At 43.6% G+C, this 22154-nt stretch overlaps 1 protein-coding gene across 3 annotated transcripts; it reads right to left on the bottom strand.

The window, feature by feature from the left end:
* Positions 1-1251: 1251 nt before the first annotated feature.
* On the bottom strand, positions 1252-21086 carry C4H3orf52 (chromosome 4 C3orf52 homolog). Of its 3 annotated transcripts, none has more exons than XM_035114773.2 (7): positions 20878-21078; positions 16175-16440; positions 11341-11464; positions 9529-9686; positions 5651-5721; positions 4296-4495; positions 1252-1414 (listed from the first exon to the last, which is right to left on the bottom strand). In XM_035114773.2, exons 2-7 carry the CDS (start codon positions 16259-16261, stop codon positions 1395-1397), a joined length of 660 nt encoding a protein of 219 aa, XP_034970664.1. In that variant the 5' UTR covers positions 16262-16440; positions 20878-21078; the 3' UTR covers positions 1252-1394. The 3 variants fall into 3 exon arrangements, with proteins under 3 accessions (XP_034970664.1, XP_034970665.1, XP_060129657.1); XM_035114774.2 differs by having other exon boundaries at positions 18041-21078; XM_060273674.1 differs by lacking the exon at positions 1252-1414 and having other exon boundaries at positions 4298-4495; positions 5651-5714; positions 16175-21086.
* Between the last annotated feature and the right edge of the window lie 1068 nt (positions 21087-22154).

Consider the following 22154-nt stretch of genomic DNA (forward strand, 5'->3'; position numbering starts at 1 on the left):
CCCGCGAGAGGGGCGTGTGGCATGGGTGCATGGCGTGCCACCCATGGGAGCATGGCACCCGGCGTGGTGGGGGTGCACAGCGCGTGTCCAGGGGGGGCAGCTGCAATGGTACCCCCTCCCCGATGGTGCCAGGGACGGTGCACTCCACCCGCCCGCCTGCTCCGTTCCTCCGCCAGTGCCTGGAGTGATTCTATATAGGTATCTGCCACTGCTTCTGTTCCTCAAAATGTCAGATCTGGATTCAGTGAGACCTGCCTTAGTTGTATCTCTGGGCTTGCCATTCAAGAGTGTTCAGGAACTCTAACTGTATTAGAATATTACACTCAGAGTATTGACCAAAGCCAGTGATAGGAAGCATATACCTCTCATGTCATGTTGTCAGCAACCTTTTTCAGCTGTGGTCCCTCAGACCGTGTGGTGGGCTGGACTATATTTTGAAGGGGAAGAAATGAATGAATTCCTATGCCCCACAAATAACCCAGAGATGCATTTTAAATAAAAGGGCACATTCTATTCATGTAAAAACATGCTGATTCCTGGACCTTCCGTGGGCCAGATTGAGAAGGTGATTGGGCCCCATCCAGCCCCCGGGCATTAGGTTGCCTACCCTTTCATTGCACATTCATGATGATTTATGCTTCTAATGCTATTGGATCACACATGATCCTGCTTAACATACTATTTACACCTGCACATGCTTTGGGGTGGTCATACTACCGGTACTTCATTGCCCACCAGTTTATCCTGTAACTTTTCATACCACACAAATGTTTGGGGTTTTTTGTCCAGATTTTGTCGCATTATATACCCCCTCCAGGCAGTAGTAATGTGGATGCAAGAATAACAGAACGACTAACAAATCTGAATATATCCACCACTGAAACACTCTTATAGTGTCATAAAACACCCACAAATACAACATGAGTCTGGACATCTTAATACACACAGTCCAGCAGTCTGCTGAGAAACTTGGAAAGACTTTCTTAACTGAGAAACCAAAATGGCTTTCAGAATGATCCCTTACTAACTTTGGGTTCATGATGCTAAGGAACAGCTCAAGCTTGAATGAAACCTTATGTGTCTATGTTCTGGAACTCTCCTTTAATCAAGCTGCAAACAACCAGATTTGGTTGTGGTCAGATAGCAGTCCAACAAACTCATATGTTCTTCTAAACAGGCACCTGTAGCATTGCCAGGGGCCACCATCTTATCCACTTGACTGGTGCAGTCATATTCTCCTGAAGTTCTTGATTTCAGTAAGAGGATTGGGGACATGCTGGAAATGATCCATAGTTCTTTGAACAAGATGCCATTGTTTCCATATATGAGGCTTCCTCTGATGACATTTTGGAGCTCCACCAGTCTGCTTACGGTACTATTCACGCTTCTGCATACTATTCGCCAATCTGTATTTCTTTAGAAACAAGAATATTACTACTTTTGAGAAGAAGAAAGAAAGCCATTGCTAAAACTAATAAGTGATTGGCACATTTCCCCTAATTTATCTTCTCTAATTTATGCTCATCCACAAATTTACAAAATATAACCAATTGTTATATATGTGCCATACATACAAACACACACACACAGAGAGAGAGAGAGAGAGAGAGAGAGAGAGAGAGAGAGAGAGAGAGAACACACAAGCCAGGCATAAGCAAACTTGGCCCTCCAGATGTTTTGGGACTACAACTCCCATCATCCCTAGGTAGCAGGACCAGTAGTCAGGGGTGATGGGAGTTGTAGTCCCAAAACATCTGGAGGGCTGAGTTTGCCTATGCCTGACATAAGCCAACACATACACAGACAGTCTATTTCTGGATCATAAAGTTATTATCTATGCAATATATGATCAGACATAAAGGCCACTTCCACACTGTACATTTAAAGTGCTATTATACCACTTAAACAGCCATGCCTTCCCTCAAAGAATCTTAGGGACTGTACTTTGTTCAGGGTCTCCCAATAACGCTCAGCACCCTTAACCAGTTACAGTTCCCAGGATTCTTTGGGAGAAGCCATGACTGTTGAAGTGGTAAAAGAGTGCTTTAAGTGTGGATATAGTGTGGATATGATCAAAGTCATTAGTGCAATATTTGAGCAGGTTAAACAAGCGGTTATTAACTCCACTATGTAGAACCAATGGCAATACAGTCATAATAATAATAATAATAATAATTTATTATTTATACCCCGCCCATCTGGCCGGGTTCCCCCAGCCACTCTGGGCGGCTTCCAACAAAACAGAAATTCTAAAATACAGAGATCCATCAAACATTAAAATTCAGAAATCCATCAAACATTAAAAGCTTCCCTAAACAGGGCTGCCTTGAGATGCCTTCTAAAGGTCTGGTAATTGTTGTTCTCTTTGACCTCTAGTGGGAGGGCATTCCACAGGGTGGGTGCCACTACCGAGAAGGCCCTCTGCCTGGTTCCCTGTAACTTGGCTTCTCGTAGTGAGGGAACCGCCAGAAGGCCCTCGGAGCTGGACCTCAGTGTCCGGGCAGAACGATGGGGGTGGAGACGCTCCTTCAGGTATACCGGACCGAGGCCGTTTAGGGCTTTAAAGGTCAACACCAACACTTTGAATTGTGCTCGGAAACGTACTGGGAGCCAATGTAGGTCTTTCAGGACCGGTGTTATGTGGTCTCGGCGGCCGCTCCCAGTCACCAGTCTAGCTGCCGCATTCTGGATTAGTTGTAGTTTCCGGGTCACCTTCAAAGGTAGCCCCACGTAGAGCGCATTGCAGTAGTCCAAGCGAGAGATAACTAGAGCATGCACCACTCTGGAGAGACAGTCAGTGGGCAGGTAGGGACTCAGCCTGCGTACCAGATGGAGCTGATAAACAGCTGTCTTGGACACAGAGTTGACCTGTGCCTCCATGGACAGCTGTGAGTCTAAGATGACTCCCAGGCTGCGCACCTGGTCTTTCAGGGGCACAGTTACCCCATTCAGGACCAGGGAGTCCTCCACACCCGCCCGCCTCCTGTCCCCCACAAACAGTACTTCTGTCTTGTCAGGATTCAATCTCAATCTGTTAGCCGCCATCCATCCTCCAACCGCCTCCAAGCACTCACACAGGACCTTCACCGCCTTCACTGGTTCTGATTTAAAAGAGAGGTAGAGCTGGGTATCATCAGCATACTGATGGACACCCAGCCCAAACCCCCTGATGATCTCTCCCAGCGGCTGCATATAGATGTTAAAAAGCATGGGGGAGAGGACAGAACCCTGAGGCACCCCACAAGTGAGAGCCCAGGGGTCCGAACACTCATCCCCCACCACCACTTTCTGAACACGGCCCAGGAGGAAGGAGCGGAACCACTGCATGACAGTGCCCCCAGCTCCCAAACCCTCTAGACGATCCAGAAGGATGTTATGGTCGATGGTGTCAAAAGCCGCTGAGAGATCCAGCAGAACAAGGAAACAGCTCTTACCTTTGTCCCTAGCCCGCCGGAGATCATCGACCAGTGCGACCAAGGCAGTTTCAGTCCCATGATGAGGCCTGAATCCTGACTGGAAGGGATCCAAATGGTCCGCTTCTTCCAGGCGTGCCTGAAGTTGTTCAGCAACCACTCGCTCAACCACCTTGCCCAAGAATGGAAGATTTGAGACTGGGCGATAGTTGGCCATATTGGCCGGATCTAAAGATGTCAATGGACATTGAATGGAATCCATTCCGGAAGTCCGTTTGACTTCCAAAATGTTCGGAATCTAAAGTGCAGCTTCTGATTGACTGCAGGAAGCTCCTGCAGCCAATCGTCAGCCGTGGAAGCCCTGTCAGGCATTCGGCTCTCCAAAAATAGTTCACAAACCAGAACACTAACTTCCGGGTTTGCGGCATTCAGGAGCCAAAACGTTCTAGAACTAAGCTATTTGAAAACCAAGGTGTGACTGTACTGTTGTTTTATACGCTGGCAATTATACAACAGTAAGGGAATCAGAATATTCACAGAATCTGCATTTAAGGTTGTACACAGCAAAGTTGTTCCATTGGCACAAGGATGCATGCCTGCACAACAGGTTTTCCTTTCCCTGCATCCTCACCTTCAAATTTTCTCCAGAAACTTGGAAGAAACACCAGAACAGATTAGGGGCGGAGGAGGCACATGAGGATAGGGAGTCCCATTGTGCTAATCAGATGTTATCACATGTTATTGCGCTAATCAGATAAGTTCCCTGGATATAATCTATGGGAGTGAAATATTACAGAGAGGTTCGTTCACTAAATGGCCTTTCTAGAAAATTCACGCTTTTAAAAATAAAGAGTACAGTTCTTCACTGCATGAGGTACTTACGCGTTACTGCAAGGGAAGTTGGATCAAGTGTCACGCTTGTGCAATCAGGTACATTCAGCCCACCTATTTCTTCCTTTTCATAAATATTTTGCCTTAAAATATTCATCACAATCCCTTCACTCATTCTAGACTTCATAAACTCTTCAGTCTTAGGCGGCAATGTGAACCATAAAATGTAGGATGCTGAGTTGTTTTCTTTACTGTAAGAAGGAAAGAAGCATTGTGGGAATGAGAAGCCATTGGGTTATACAGCTATTCTTCCCCCTACTTTAAATACACTTCATGAGGCATAGCTGCCAAGTTTTCCCTTTTCTCACGAGGAAGCCTATTCAGCATAAGGGAAAATCCCTTAAAAAAGGGATAACTTGGCAGCTATGCATGAGGTAATGTGATAAATGCACATTTGGGAGCAAAAAACAAAGAAAGCCTGGGGTGTTCTCCTCTGCATCAAAAAAATGTAAGCATCTGGCTGGGTGTCCCTAGCCACTCTGGGCAACTCCCAACAGAATATTAAAAACACGATAAAACATCAAACATTAAAAGCTTCGCTGAACAGGGTTGCCTTCAGGTGTCTTTTAAAAGTCAGATAGTTGTTTATTTCCTTGACATCTGATGGGAAGTGTGGGCGCCACCACCGAGAAGGCCCTCTGCCTGGTTCCCTGTAACCTCACTTCTCGCAGTAAAGGAACCACCAGAAGGCCCTCAGCGCTGGACCTCCGGCTGAATGATGGGGGTGGAGACGCTCCTTCAGGTATACTGGGATGAGGCCATTTCATATTGGAGTGGCTTTTTTAAAAAAGAAAACAACAACTCACCGGGAGTGTGTACCAACAACTTCTTAAAGCCCCCAAGCTATATTGTAGGGCTCCTGCATCCTTAATCATTGTGAAGAGGAATGAATGTAGCTTGCTGGGTGGACTGTTATTGCACTGGCCACCCTTAATACTTTAATAGCAACAGGTTAGGAATCACTGAGAAACGTCCAGGAATCACTGAGAAAAATGGCGTCCTGGCAGATTTTTGCTGAATCGGCAAGTTGGGCTAACAAAAAAATGGGGGGGGGGTTGTCCCAAAAAAAAGCTCAACAACTTCAACGAGAAAGTTAAAAAAAAAAAACCTCTGTCTGGATTTTCACTTTGGGGGAAATGGTAGCCCTACAACAGGTGGTGAGTGCTGAACGAAGTAGAGCCAAAACAGGGCCACCAAGAAACAAATTTTTTAAAAAGTGGACTGATCATTTAAAGAAATTTAATATGGACTGTGTTAAAATTTTCTCAACACACTCCACCCCCCATTCAGTTTCAGGTGTTCTAAATCACATAATTGAATCCTTGAAGCTGACTCTACTTTCCTACCTGAAGGAAACAACTTCAGCCGTGATGAAATACTGTCCAAGTGCAGGTGAATGACTGTATACACCTATAAGCTTGAGAGAGAAGACATTAATTACTGACACATATTCACTTATCTATCTATTTATTGCATTTATGTCTCTCTAAGAAGTTCTGTGTGGTGTACATGGTTGCATAGCTGCCAAGTTCTCCCCTTTTTTAAGGGAAATTCCTTTATGCTGAATAGGCTTCCTCGCGAGAAAAGGGAAAACTTGGCAGCTATGCATGGTTGTCATCCTCTTTGTTTATTCCCCACATCAACCTTGTAAAGTGGGTTAGGTTGGGAGGCAGTGACTGGCCCAAGGTAAACCACTGGGCTTCATGTGTTTTCATTTTACATTTTTATGTTGTGAACTGTCCTGTGATCTTTGGATGAAGGATGGTATGCAAATTTAACAAACAAACAAACAGACAAACAAAGGCTGAGTGGGGATATGAACCCAGGTCTCTCCCAGGTCCTAGACTAGGCATCCCCAAAGTTCGGCCATCCAGATGTTTTGGACTACAATTCCCATCTTTCCCAACCACTGGTCCTGTTAGCTAGGGATCATGGGAGTTGTAGGCCAAAACATCTGGAGGGCTGCAGTTTGGGGATGCCTGTCCTAGACCAACACACTAACCACTGAACCACACTGGTTCCTGATATTGCACATTGCACTCATATTGTTTAGCTATTCTCCATGACACTCCGCTATAAGAAGAAAGAATGCACGAGACCTTATGGCAGGGGTGTCAAACTCAAATTCATCGGGGGCCGCATCAGCAGTTTGGTCACCCTCAAAGGGCCGGTTGTGTCTGTAGGACTATGTGTCCACTCTTTATTATCGTAAATTATTGTCACTGCATTCTATTATTACTGTTTTTGTAATAATGTAAGCTCATTCCCGCCCCCACGCGGATCACATTCCTGCGTCGTGGCGCGTGTGTGGGAGGGGATCTAAACGAGGGAAATTTGAACAAAAGGTGGGGATCGACGGCTTCCGGGGGGGGGGGGGCTCAACTAAACCTTCGGCAGGAAGGAGAAAGCCACTGCTGGGATTAAAAACCTGCAGATGGAAAGAGGGCTTCCCTCTCCCGCCCTGCGCGCACCCAAACCCCGCTAGGCAGGATGCCACACGCTGCAACCCACCCCATGCTTTGGAGAGGGGCAGGAACATGCGGTGCAGCGCCAACTCCCTGCTTTGCTTTTGCATCCTCCCTCCTCAGCGCCAGAGTCCCTTCCCCTCGCGCTGAGGGAGGGCAGCGGATTTCCCGAGGAGGAAGGCGGTGGCAGCTGCAGCCCCAGCCCCAGCAGATGTGCATCTTCGCCTCAGATCTGCTCTTCCCCCCACCCGCGCTGTTGTCGTCTTCGCCGCCGCCTCTCCCTACCGGGACTGCAGGCAGAGGAGGCTTGAAAACCTCCCCCCCCCAATCCCCTCCCACCTACTCAAACCGCGAGGCGACTCCATCTGGAGCCCTACATCATGAGGGGCTGAGAGGAGGCGGCGGCAGAGCGGGAAGAGCAGGAACCCGTGCCGTCGTTGCCGCCTCCCTCCCAGCCGCCCCCCGGTGAGCAGCTCCGCCGGAACTGAGAAGCCAAAGGGCGGCTCGGGGGTGGGGGGCAGAGCAAAAGCCAGGCACCCTCCCGAGTGTCTATGAGGAGAACACAGGGGAAGAGGGAAGAGAAACCCGGCTCCATCAAGAGAGCGGCTGTTGCGCTTCGCCTACTTTCCCCTCAGGCTCACTCCGCGTCCCTTTCGCCCGCTCGCTCGCCCACCTCCCGGATGCAGCCAAGGAGAGGAAGGGAAGCGGCGGGTGGCGGCTCCCCAGTGCCGCCTCACTCGCTCTCGGAGACAACAGCAAAGCCCGCCAAAAAAAATAATCCAGCGCTGCTCCGCCCCGGCACCAACTTTGCCAGCGGCGCCTGTAGGGCTTTCCTACCTCCTCGGCGGGCTTCCTCCTCCTCCTCCTGCATCTCACTTCCCCATCTGGCCGCTGTGCCACCGCCTCCCTCAGCCTCATTCGAAATTGAAATTCCCTGGCCAAGGCCGTCAGCGCGGCTCCAGCGCCCCGGCCTCCGCCTGCAGCCCCGCCCCCGGTTTTGACCCTCGGCCAATCGCAGGCTCCAGAACTACTGTTAGCGGTTATTGTCAGCGGCGGCTACGCGGGCCACATGACGAGGTCTGGCGGGCCGGATTAGGCCCCCGGGCCTTGTGTTTGACACCCATGCCTTATGGGGTACAACACTTCAGAAATGTCAGCTACAGAGTTACAAATTATTTTAGATAAATAGTGAGTCTCCTTCTGACATTTTGCTTGCCAGGGCCGTCTCAAGCAGGTCGGGCACCCTGGCGCTGAGGCACGGAGATCGCTCCGGCGCCCCCGCCCTCGCAGCGCACAGCACGGCTTCCGTGCGGCTTTGCTGCGCAGCGCCCCCCCTGCCGGCCCGGCGCCCTGGTGCCCCACGCCACCGGAACTATACCTAGAGCCGGGCCTGTTGCTTGCCTCAATTACATCCTGCCTTCTTTCCTTGAAGGCAAAAGTACACCTTCCTATCACTTTGGTTTCCCAACTAGTTCCCAAGTAGCGACCCTTCCTGCTTTTCTAAGTGGGGAAATGTTATCTTAACATTCTGACTAGGTTACCCAAGGGATATGCCCTATATGCACAATGAAAATACCACCATCAGATGGACAAGGCTTCATGTAGCTTAGAAGTCCCTGGTGCAATTGCCACTGCATCCTATTATTCCCAGGGACATTCCTGGGAGGTGGGGGGGGGGTGCAGCTGACCTGTTTGGGCAATGAGAAGAGTTATCTTCTTCCCCAAAGAATGCTCCTGGGAATGACAACACCAGAGGCGCTAACTTGCACCCAAGATTGAGGGGGCTCAGTGCACGGCGCGCTTGTGAGTTCATGTGTGCAACAAGCGTCATTGGGAGGAGGCTGAGTGTAGATCCCAGCATGACACAGCTTCAAGGGCTGGTGGATCCTCCTCTCTCGCACTCAGGAGCCAGCCACTGAAGCTGTGCTATGCTCATCTCAGCACTCTGCCTCCTCCATCCCCTGGACAACACATCGTGAGATAAGAATGATCTCATTGGAATATTCTATTCAAAATGGAGAGAGAGATATTGTTTGGCAACAATAAGGATGGATGGCTCACCATAGAGCCATTCTGAACAGATTTCATTTCCCCCAGAACTGGCTCCACGTTCCCTTGTTGACGGGTGGACAAATCCACCCATTTTTACAAAGAGGGAGGGAGGTGCTGGGGATTGGTCCAAGGGCTGCCTCCTTATTTCTTTAACCTTTTAAATATTTTGGTTTGTTTAGAGCAGCTTTGTGGCTGCAGTGTGTGTGTGTGTGTGTGTGTGTGTGTGTGTGTGTGTGTGTAAACAAACTTCCAAGAAATGACTGTACATCTTAATGTGCAGTCCCTACCTGGAAATTGTATGGGGTGGAGGAGATGACTCTCCCATCTTTCCCTCCTGGCAGTAGCTCACCAGGCTTTCAGACAGAGGGCAATTCTCTTCCCTTTTGCCTGGGATTGAACCTGGACTCTCCACATGCATGGCAGATGCTCTGTTACTGACCTATGGCCCATCTCCTCAGGATGAGGCTCTTGTGCCTTATAAGAACGGGACAGAAAATATGTTCATGTGTGAGATCATGTGATCATTTGAGTTAGAAAGGACCTTGAAGGTCATCCAGTCCATTATACTGCTTAATGCAGGATGAATTGGCAGAATAAATAAATACAGGAGGAGATGTAAAGGAAGTTCTGTTGCACCGCCAGAAACTGTTCAATTTGTGCAATGATGTCACTGGATACTACCATGGGACTTTAGCTGGAAAACTTACCCTCTTAGTAAGATTTTCAGAAATCAACTTAAGTGCAGATTCCGAGAGCTGCAGGTCAGAATTAGTACAGCGAATTTTTAATATCCCTGTGAAATTATGAAGACTGCTCTTTGCTATTGATTCAGGGTCCCAGTAGTCATCTTCATCTATGTAAACCGCTAGAATAATAATAATAAAAATATTTGTAGTAACTGTCAAAAGCTACCCAATATATATTTCATCATATAGTGCGTCTAAATAACAACAACAACAACAACAACAACAACAACAACACCTTTCTCTCAATGAGATGAAACCCATGTCTATATTTCAATTTCATTAAACCAAGAACAGTACTTTGGGCTGTTGCAAAATCATAGGGGATTAGAGTTGGAGGACATCTAGACTAACTTCCTGCTCAGTGCAGGAACCTTGCAAATACAGCCCATTCTATCCCATGTACACGTGGACAGCAGTGGGTGGGCAGAGAGTAGAATGATGGCTTTATGCACAGCCATTTACCTGCATTCAAGCACTGATGAGTGTATACAAACTGCACATGGAAAATTCAATTCACGTGATCAAGCCTCTTGAAAAAGAGGCATGGAAAAAATGTGAAGCAAATAAATAAAACCAGTGACCTTGTCTTTGAAAAGTTTTCTAATTATGTGTACAGTCTGTACACATTTAGGCTCTTTCACACTCTCCCCCTTATACATTTTTAATTGAATGTTCAGCAAATGTTCAATACACATGCTTGCATTTACTCCCAGGGCCAAATTCAAAGCAGAAGTAATGCTAGCATACCCAGACACTGGGTGGTGCCTCTCTTTCACAGCATACAAACACAGCTATCTCTTAGGACCTAACTAGACACAGTGCATAGGATGAATAGTATCATGTGCTCTGAAAAAATAAAGTGGCTGTGGTGAAAGTTCGGATTGGGATCACAGTGCTCAGGAGGGGAATTTAACACTTAGCCATTTTATGCAAACACACACGCTTTATGTGTAATAAACTTTCAGTGATGATCTATAACCCCCAAAGAAATAAAAGTTTGTTGAAAACTGAATAAGCCTGAAAGCCATTTTTAAACCAACTATAACATGTTAAATTTTGAATGTTCTGTTAGTTTTGCATCATAGTCAAAACAGCTTTGTGAGGAGGAATCCTAATTTTTCTTTCGTAGATGGAGAAAGGTGAGAGACATTGCCTAAGATCGCATGAGAAGTTCAAGGCAAAGGTGAGCCTTGATTCCAAGTCTTCAGATAAAAGTCTAACTGCAGGGGCAATGCTGGTTTTAAATTCTGTGCCATTTCTAATCCACAGGAGTACCCCTCCTTACACAGAACTGTCATAGAAACACTGTCTGATAAATGTTTATTTCTGACTGACGGTCGAATAAAATTGAATTGATTGATTGATTGAAAGACTGTCTGTATACACACTCTACATTTAAAGCACTCCCCCCCCAATAATCCTAAGAACTGTAGTTTGCGAAGGGTTCTGGAAATTGTAGCTTTGTGGGGATAAACTATAGTTCCCAGGATTCTTGGGTATGTGTGTCGTTAAAATGTATGGTGTGTACGCTGCCATAGAAGTCCCAATCTAGATGACTACATTAAGCTTTTCACAGGGAATTCAGATGCAATCCTATACCCACTTACTTGGAAGTAAGGCCCATTGAACTCAGTAGGACTTACTTCGGCGTAGACATCATATAAGGGCTGCCCTGTTAGTCACAAGTAACTTGAGATGGATTGACACCATGGTAGGGAGTAGCTCTCCCCACATATCTTTGATGTCATTTCATATTGGAAGAAGGGTACATACCTGAATAGAAAACTAAACTTAGAATAGTCACAAGAGTCAACACCAGAAAAGCAGAAGTTAAAATCATCCACAGCTTGCATTTCCAAAAAACAGTTTTAGAACATGGCTTGAAGTAGGCTGATGTCTGTCACACAAAAAAAGAGTAAAAGGGAGGGAACATGTTAATAAGTTATGTGAAAGATTGAAAGCAATATCTAATTGAATTATTCCAACACAAATGTATGAGATTTGACATTGTAGATCAAGGTAACCAATGCCTCTAGATGTTGTTGAACTAGGACTTCTGGTTGATCGCGCGGCTATCTCATGCAGAGGACCCTTTGGCTGAAGGGACCTCAGTGCATCAAAGGCAGGGAGAATGCACTACAGTGCAGCGGCCTCCCAGGAGTACCAAAAATTGAGCATTTGCGGGGCATGGGATCTGGCAGACGCCAAAAAGCAAGCTCCCCCCTCCCCAGTAAGCTCAGTTTCTGAGCTCTGAGAGCAAGGGGGTCGGAGTCGCGGTGCATCGGATGCAAGGCTTCCTTTGATGGCACAAAGCTGCGGGCCTGAGAGGCTTTTAGCAATCAATTCTTCCAAAGTTATTGCTAAATTAAGGACTGTACCATGAGTATTTGATTTATTAGATAAAATTGGGGAAATTAGGTCACGGGAAAGGGATTCAAAAAAAGGAAGTCGATCCCTTACCACTGAGTAATTTGGAAAGCAGTTACATTTCCCTGAAGCCGGGGAAATATTCTGTGACATCTAAACTTCCAAAGATTGAACTTAAACTCCCCCCCCCCCAGAAGCAGGGTAAGGGGGGAGTGTTATTTATCCAAAGTTCTTATATATGAACTGAGAAAAGCCACTTTTCATTCTGGAAGCGGCACCCCGTCGACACAGCAAGACACCATTATGACATCATCAGTAAGGAATTTGCTTTGTATCTGGAGGCTTTGAACTTATTGCGGTAGAAGAGAAATAAATTTGACTGTAACATCAGGAATTGCAATTTACTTTCTTTTGGAATGGTCTGAGGAACTTAAGTAACTGAACTTAGAATAATATTTCGGTTGTAACTTTCAATTTTCAAGTCCAGAGGTACAGACTGCACCATTTTGTTTTTCAAACTCTGCTGTATCCTTGAAGACGGAGAAATGCCAACAGACAAAACAACATCTGGTTTTCAAGAGACAGTTTTGATGTTGCTGTCGGAAATTAAAAGCAAGGTGAAAGTGAATGGATTTCAGATTAAAAAGATGAAGCAATTTATTAAGAATGAGACAAAACAAGAGGAAATCCCTGAAAAGAGGGGAAAGGAGAAAAAACTGAGGACTTATTGGTTGGTGAAAAACTGAAAACCCATAAAGAAGGAAAAGGCCGAGATTTGGGAAAAAGTCAGCAAGAAGCACTAAGGAACATCACATTCACACAAAAGAGAGAGCAAGAATTATTTCTGGGATAGAGATTAGAGAGGAAAGCTGAAAATGTCAGGGTTAGACGTTGGCCATCTAAAGACTTGGTGATATTTGGGGGGCAGCAGGGGGAGAAGAAGGAATTTTGGTTTTTAAACATTTCAGAATGGAAGTGGGGTGAATAGAAAAAGTTGTTGTTTTGTGACAGGTAAACCCAGAATGAAACTGGACTGATTTATGGAACTTGCTGAATTGATTGGGAGATTCCGTGACCAGAAAGAAGAGATGGTGGGAGAAGATTGGAAATGGTTAAAAAATTAGTTGAAAATATTTAAATTTATGGGTATTGTTGGAAGTGGTTTTAGGCTGTAGGGAGTGAAGTATAAGGTAAAATTTGTTTGAAATTAGTTAAAGGTTAGCGTCAAAAGGATAGGAAATTATAATGAAGGTTAGATCATTAAAAATGGCTAAAGTTATGGTGTAAGGTTAGATTATTGAAAATGGCTAAAGTTATTATGTATGAAAATTGCTAAATTGCTAGATAAAAATGAAAATCAGAAAGGGGGTGATTTGAGATAGTAAAATATGTGATTAGAAGTAGCTATATGTTTTGTTTGTTTTTATAATGCTTTTGTTAAGTTTTTTTGTTTTGTTTTAATATGTATTGGTATTCTGTGTTTATTATAAAATGAATAAAAAATATGGAAAAATAAATAGATGTTGAACTACGGCTTCCATGATCCCTGGCCATTGCTCATGCTGGATGGGACTGACAAGAGTTGGAGTCCAACAACATCTCAAGAGCATCATTCTTCCTACCCCAAGTCTATAACAATATTGGAAACCCCCAAAGGAGATGTTGGAGCTTGGAACTCAACAAGTAGAAGCTGTCGTACTAAGTTCCTAGCTTGAAGAGCTAACTGTTACACCTTTAGTAAACATCTGTGTTTGCTAAGCCGGATGTTTGCTATCACGTGCATACTTGCTTAAACCAGCACCACCTTTGTTGAAAATAAAGAGCAATAGGGTTACAACAGTTTCAGGTGTGAATAGCTGTAGCCTTTAAATCCATGTTCTTGAACCATAAATATGATAAATTAAAATAAAAAATCCTTCCAGTAGCACCTTAGAGACCAACCAGGTATCTGAAGAAGTGTGCATGCACATGAAAGCCCATACCTATGACAAACTTGGTTGGTCTCTAAGGTGCTACTGGAAGGATTTTTTATTTTTATTTTGACTGCGTCAGACCAACACGGCTACCTACCTGTAACCCATAAATATGATAGTGAGCACATCACAATACAAAAAAATGTGCATGACTAACTAGGAATAAAATCACATGCAGATTTAAATATTTTATTTTAACAACTGAGACTTGCAATAAAATGTTGCAGTGTTGTCCTGAGTACATTGTACTGTTCATCCACTGTATTGTTTGCTCCTCCACAATACTCCATCCCATCCCTCCTCTCACAAGATTCCCACCTTCCCAACGTGTTAGGTCCCCTACCACCACCAAGATTTGTTTGTACTTCAGCAAGCCTTGGGGATCACCTCAACCTGCTGGTAGCAATATCTTGTTTGGGTGTTATGCTATTGTTTGTTCTATAAGAAGCAACTGAGATTGTTGTTAGGCTATTGGATTTTATTTTATGAACTTGTAAAAGTATATATCTTTTATTTATGTGCAGATTCCCCCGCCCCACTCTAAGAACTGTTAATGACTGGGGGAGAGTGATAACCCTTTTAAGGCAGCAACCTTAGAGACATTTACCTGCCCCATTGAACTTGATGGCTCTTGCTTCTGAGCAGACATACATGGGGCTTAATTGTAAAATAATCAGAACCCACATTAGTTTTACTAGATGAAAGCTATGTATACATAACATACATAAATGTAAGGCTTTTGATCATGAAAAGTTAAAAAAAATGATAATGGCAACATGATTGTTGTAAGAACACAGTCGATTGTGACAGAATCATTTAAGGTTCTAGTCCAGGAAAGCAGATGTAGAGTACTGCAAACTGCAAACTCAAAGAGCTAAAATCTACTGATTGTTTGTAAAGAAATGGGAAATGGATGCAACTGAATCAAAGGTCTTCAGGAAGGCAGGAATTCACCAAAGCTAGATTGTGACACGCGTGCCAACTTTGTGGATTGGGGAACAGAGTTTTGCAGTACAGTGCAAAAGCCCAATGAACATTAGAGAGTAAAATGAACCAGATGTTTGTCAGATCATGGGTATGCCAGCTTTTCATGTTGTACAAGATCACATCCTTGCTTAGGCCCAGAAAGCAAGTGATCAAAAACACACTGATTTCATGGAGATCTGGTTGATACCACTAATCTAATATTGTTGATCATTTGAATTGTGGGAGTTGTAGTCCAAAACATCTGGTTGGGAGAGGGTTGCTGTAAAGCTATTGGCTGTTAAGAAGCCACTATAGATGGGGCCAGAGTGACTTACTTAAGGCTGCCTACAACTCACCATTAAAAGAGAGATAAATCTAGAGAACCCAAATTCACATATTTGCCCATCCTATGCATATTGCAGATGGCAGAGATGGGGGCTAAGAGCAAGTGGCTTGCCTAAGGCTCCCAAAACAGGTAATGGAGAGAGAAAGATTCATTTTGACTTGAACATGCCTTTTGAAATGTCTGTGTTCAGATTACTAGCTCTATTAGCAAACCAAAACAGCTGGTATTCTGCTAGCCAGGCTAATACTTGAGCTCCAGAATAAACTACAAATTAGATACCTATTGGTATAGATCTTAATGTGAACCTACCTAATTTGCATGCCTCAAAACCATATGCAAAGCAAAATGCACTATCCCTCAGAATCCACCCTTCTCTGAATTTTGTGACACGGTTCTCCAATGAAAAAAAGGAATATACACAAAGGCATACACTAGTGGAAAGTGTGCATAAAACAACATGCAAAAAATGCATTATATTTTGGGAAACTGCTTGCCAAAATGTGTACTTTAGATAAAATTGAATGCATGAATGTGTATATTAAGAGAACACACACGGAAATGCTGGTGAATTTCCATGACAACTTTTTTAAAAGTTGCAAACTGATGTGGAAATGTGGCAAGATTAAGATTAGAAAAATGAGGAAGTGAGAGAAACTGAAGCTGGCTGATTCATGCATCGCTACACTCCTGAAACTGATATGTTGGTATACTGAGAAACAGATGTTGTATCTGTTAAATGAGGGGTGTTTTACACTGAATTTCCCAATTTTTCTGTGTGATACACACACACACACACACACACATCTATCTATCTATCTATCTAATCTATCTATATCTATCTTTAAAACTGTTAAAGTCAAAGCTTGTCCCAAGAGAATTCTTTATTATTCTGAAACAATGCAGGTCAATTGTAATAACACACTTTAACCAAACAGAGAATAATTCAGTGGCCTACCTCATTATGGGCTTCAGGGTTAAGAGGCTCATGTTCCCGTTCTTCATTACTTAATGTTGTTAAATCAATGGTCTCATGGCCATTCATTGCTTCCAATTCCCAGTGAAGAACTTTTCAACACAGGACACGTGAGCAGGAAAAACTAACTTCCGCTTCATTTTCAGCCCTGGGTATGTTTCTGATGATAACACGCCAAAACTGAAAAGTTTCTATTTTTCCCATGTTCCATATCCTGTGCCCCTGAAACAGGACGATAGACTGGAATGCTTCAAAACAAAAACAAAAAATAGATTTCAAGTGAGCTCTTGGAAAAATCAGTACGTAAAAGTTGAGAAGTCCCAGTTTTATCGGCGTTCGGGAAATGCAAATTCTCGTTCGAGAGTTGCGCAAATAAAGGCTGGATTTTCCAGTTTGGTAAGCCTGCCTTCTGCAGACACAAGCAGGTAATATAACCTGAGGCAGCCCAGCCCTTGCTGGAGTGACAAATAAAAGCTCATGCTTGTACAAGAATGAAATTAGATCCTTAGACAGGGATGGCCTTAATAGATATCAAAGAATGCTAGCACAAAAAACTGTGATTGTAGGTGAGAGCTGGAAAAATTCAAATTATATACAAAGCTTCTTTTGTCTGACAGTAGCTAATTGCTAGACTAATAACTACATACATCTAGATAAGAGTCTGCCTAAAGGACCCCTGGAGAACCCTGGCATTTTCATAGAACATTTGATCATTAATTCCTTGAAATAATTTTGTAAATATAGACTTGGACCTACTAAGCCAACTGGGAAAGAATGAAATATAATATTAAGGCTGAACTCCTATGCCCACTTATTTGAGAGTAAGTCACATCAAACATGATGGTGCTTACCTCTCAATAAACAAATGCAGAATTGTAACGTTAGAGTCCTGTTGCAAAGGTTAATGGTACAATATTCTGCATGTCTACTTAGAAGTAAGCCCCATTGACTTCAGTGGGATTTATTCCCTGCTCCTGCCAACCTAGCAGTTCGAAAGCAAGTCAAAGTGCAAGTAGATAAATAGGTACCATTCCGGCAGGAAGGTAAACGGCATTTCCGTGTGCTGCTCTGGTTCGCCAGAAGCGGCTTAGTCATGTTGGCCACATGACCTGGAAGCTGTACGCCGGCTCCCTCGGCCAATAAAGTGAGATGAGCGCCGCAACCCCAGAGTCGTCCGCGACTAGACCTAATGGTCAGGGGTACCTTTACCTTTACCTTTACCTTTACCTTTATGTGAGTTTATTATTGCAACTTTAGAGTCTGTTTATTACTCTTGAGATATCACACTTGGTTTCCATGGCTGTAAAGGCATGTCATCTGAGACTATAGTTATACATCTTCAACTTCACAGTGACTAGTTGACGCTAAAGCAGGCATCCCCAAACTTTGGCCCTCCAGATGTTTTGGACTACAATTCCCATCTTCCCCAACCACTGGTCCTGTTAGCTAGGGATCATGGGAGGCCAAAACATCTGGAGGGCCACAGTTTGGGGATGCCTGAGCTAAAGCATGTCTACCCAGCAGTAAATGCCATTGAGCTCAATATTAAATGTATGTTTGAATTTAAAGTGCCCTGCCCTGCGAGTGAGGTTATCAGGGGAGAAGCCTCTGTTTCAAGCAGTCCTCTAGCCAAAGTTCTGTCCAGCCCAATCCAGTTTTAAAGATATGAAGAAACAGACGATGACTTGAAATTATCCAGCAGTCAGTTTTGGACACCACCGAAGCCATGTGGGTCACCTGTTCTTTGTCTTCAATACTATAGTGAGACACGTTTCTGTTTAAATTGTAGGAATTATTTCTTAATTTGCATCTTCCCAGACATATAAATTAGCACACACTAATACAAACCTCTTCTCCTCTCTTCTAATAATGCATTTATTCCTCCTTTTTCTTTTCTTTTCGATAAATCTTACATGGCCAGTCTACCAGCCAGGGAACAAGGGTGTATGAAGAATTCTAAATACAAATGGGTGCTGTTGCACACAGGACTCCACCCCATGGTTCCTACAACCAAAATACAGACATGTAGCCCTGTTACCGATAGATACATTATTTCAGAGCAGCAGACCAGGAGTAAGCATGGACAACAAGCTTTTGTCTTCTTAGAATCATAGAGTTGGAAGAGACCACAAGGGCCATCCAGTCCAACCCCCTGCCAAGCAGGAAACACCATCAAAGCATTCCTGACAGATGGCTGTCAAGCCTCTGCTTAAAGACCTCCAAAGAAGGAGAGTCCACCACACTCCTTGGCAGCAAGTTCCACTGCCGAACAGCTCTTACTGTCAGGAAGTTCTTCCTAATGTTTAGGTGGAATCTTCTTTCTTGTAGCTTGAATCCATTGCTCCGTATCCGCTTCTCTGGAGCAGCAGAAAACAACCTTTCACCCTCTTCTTAGAGGGTGGCACATGTTATGATATTTCCAGGGAGACCAGAGCAACTGACTTGCCCTCCCAGTTAGCTCTTTCACCACCGGACGATAACTGCCAGTTGAGTTCCTTTCCCAGGAGTAGCAAAAATCAAGGGCCTAGTCTTCAGTAAGCTAGGCTCACCTTCAGATTTCTTATCACAGCAGAAGTGGCACTACAGAGGCTGGCATGAAAAATTTATCAAACATTTATTTAACAAACAGCTGGACAAAAGATGAACACATACAATCTCTTCATGTCCTAAAGCAAAAGAAAGAGAACTAACTTCTCCATAGAAGTTACCAGAAGCACACAGACAGATTTACCTCAGACAGGGTAACTGACACCAACTGACACAGGTCACGTGGAATGCAAAATTACAACAACACAATGGGTCAGTGTGTCTGCCTATTAACCGGACATTTGGTGGTTTGAGTCCACCCAGGGACAGCTGAGGGAAGGATTCCTGCATTGCAGGGGGTTGGACTAGATGTCCCTGAGGATCCCTTCCAACTCCACAATTCTATGATTCCCTCACCCTCATTACTGCAATGGTTTGAAAATCCTGCCCCATGCAGAGTTGCATCAGGGTAAAGGTGGTTTGCAATAGGAAGTCATCCTTCTGGCCAAGAGAAATGCAATTTTTGTGGTCAGTCTACCTTTTTCTTTTTTGTCAAGAGTTGGGGTGCACTGTTGCACTGATTATATAACAATTATGTTATGTATAATCACAATAGTGCAATCACAACTATGTATGTGATTGCACTATACCCTTCCTGTTATCTTGATTGTTTCAGGTGGTCTTTTCCAGGGGTCCTGTGAGAATGAATATGATCACCGCTCACTTGGATCACTGGTGAATTTGCAACCATCTTTCTGAGAAACATTAGACATCCCATGGCAGGTGTAGTATTGACCTAAGTGCGTTTTTTCTCACCATGCACATGGTGGACCATCCCAAAATGAACACTGATGTTAACCAGTCCTTTCATGCAATGGATATGAGTCACTTTTTGCTCAACTCATCTTTTATTGCAATCCCAAATGAGCACATTTAATTTACGCAACTCATAGTAAATAGTTTCCTGTTCCCACAGAAGCCCCAGTTTGAAAATGACAACACTACTCTTTAAAACTTCCAAAGCTGAATAGGAAACATGGAATTTAATTTCTGTCAGAGCCATTTAAAAGAAACCCAGTAAGAAATGTCATATACAACAGGTTTCTGTTTTGTTTTTGATTTTTACCAAAATTAGTTTTAATTTCAATTCCTCCAAAGGGCTTAAAGTTTTACAGTTTTAAAAGCCCTGCAGAGATCTTTGGGGACACACCTGTAGTTTCAAAACAACAACAACAACAACAACAAAGTGCCTGTGGAGCAAATGCAGACTTTGGAATTTGAAAGAGCTGGATAACATTTTACTCATTGCATAATTTATTTCTTTTAGATTCCTGACTGATGCTATTCTCTGAGGTTGAGACTCAGAAGGAATGAAACATGGTGTGTATGGAAAACAAATAGAACTATGACAGTTACTGTTGATGCGGAAGTTCACGTATTTCAGAATGGATTGAACTAACACACACACACACACACACACACACACACACACACACACACACTACAAAAAGGCATTGTATTGGGGAAATATGCTTTGTAGAAATGTGTATGTTAGCTAAAAATGCATACAGTTTAAGCTGTAGTCCTATACACACTTATCCAAGAGGATGTTCCATTGAACTCAGTGGGATTTACTTCTCAGTAAATGCAAGTAGGATTGCATTGTTGGTCCTTTTTTGCATAATACACTTAAGTCACTTTTCTGCAACCTTGGCTTTCATCTAAACAGGAAAAGTCTCGCATCTCTTCCCAGAAGATTCTCAGGCTTTGTCAGACAAATTCTTTTTTATTTTTAAAAATATCCTTGTGTTTTGTCAATTTTCCTTTTTGCTTAACTTGACCTATTTTGTTTAATTCAATATAGAACAGCTTTGATACCCTAGGTAGTATTACATCTGCATGTACACTCACACAGTGTTGTAGCCAAAGTCAGTGATACTCAGTGGGCCCACTGAAAGAAACAGGAATTTCAATGAACCGATTCTGAATAGAACTTAGTTGGATACAACCCACCTACACAATATTGTGTGTTGTATACTTGGGTAATTAACCTGAGTCATGGAAGGTGCTTTCCATGTGAAAATACCACTGTATCAGAATCTAGATTTGTCATCACATTTATTTGAGTATACATGTAAAGGAAGAATCTAAATGCATACCTTAAGTTTATGCAGTCCAGCAGCCCGAAATTCTGAATTCACTTTGAAGCTGCAGTCTTTTAATGTGTGCCTGGAACCCATAATCTTTCCAATGGAATTTTCTCTTGTTTTCTTTTAGTGTTCAGTCCCTTCCACTCTCCATTGGCTCTTTCTTAACCAGACAGGGGGGAAATGTGGGAATATTCTCTGTTATCGCTCAGGAGGTGAAACTGCAGATGAATCATTAACTGTGCTAGTGTGTTGCTTCACTTTTCCACTCATTGACGGTTCTTTAGCTTCAGTATAACTTTGTATATCGCTCACCTGTTATTTGTTGATCTGTTTATTGCTATGTTACGGCTCTACATTTTTCATACTCACCACTTCCTGAGCAAGAGGAAGTTGCAGTGGCAGGTGTTTACAAGGTTAATGTTGACAAGTCGTGTAGTGCTCCCATAATGCTTGATGTTGGTTATTTTATTTTATTTTATTTTAACAAGTTAGAGGAACAAGCAGATACTTCGGCAGATACTAACAAGGTCAGGTAACCCTTGACCTGCCGAAAGCTAGAACTTATGTGAGTCCAACATTATATGGAAGAGCACAGATTAGCCATACTTATTGTATAAGCCCTTTGAATTCCCTAAAGTTACTTCCATCTAAAAAAAAAAAATCAGACTGTTTCACTTTCAGTAGCCCCATCACCAACTGAAAAGCTGTTTTTTCCAACACCAACCTTGGAAGATAGGTAGGGCATGCATTCATTTGGAAACATTGACTGTCCAACTGTTTAGAGGTGCTTTTGAAATCACAGCTGTCCATGGGGGTTCCAGTGGCCACCATGGTGAAGAGCACCTACCCCCATCTTCAGCTGGTGTGTCAACTGTGTCATTTCCCAGTCAGGAATAATGTAGTCACTGTGGCACATGTCTTGGTGTCCTTATGTTTAGTCTGTTGCAATGTGTTCTATGTGGGGCTTCCCTTTAGCCTGGGGCAGACTGTGGCTGGTGCAGATTAATGCCCCCTGGGTGGTGCTTTTTAACTGAGTGCATGCCACACACCATTGCTGAAGGATCTCTATTGGCTGCCTATTAAAACCAAACCACTTTAAAAATCCTGTTACTTGTATCTAAAGCCACTTTGCAACAGGGTTACCCAAAAGACCAGCAATGACATTTAGATCAACAAATGAAACCCGATTATATTTGCATGACCTAATGATTTTTGGCTTATGGTAACATGGTAGTGGGCTTTTTCACACAGTGAAATCCACAGTGTTGTGGATTTCTCTTCCTGCT

Source organism: Zootoca vivipara, chromosome 4 (genome assembly GCF_963506605.1).
Source record: "Zootoca vivipara chromosome 4, rZooViv1.1, whole genome shotgun sequence".
Taxonomy (NCBI): Eukaryota; Metazoa; Chordata; class Lepidosauria; order Squamata; family Lacertidae; genus Zootoca; species Zootoca vivipara.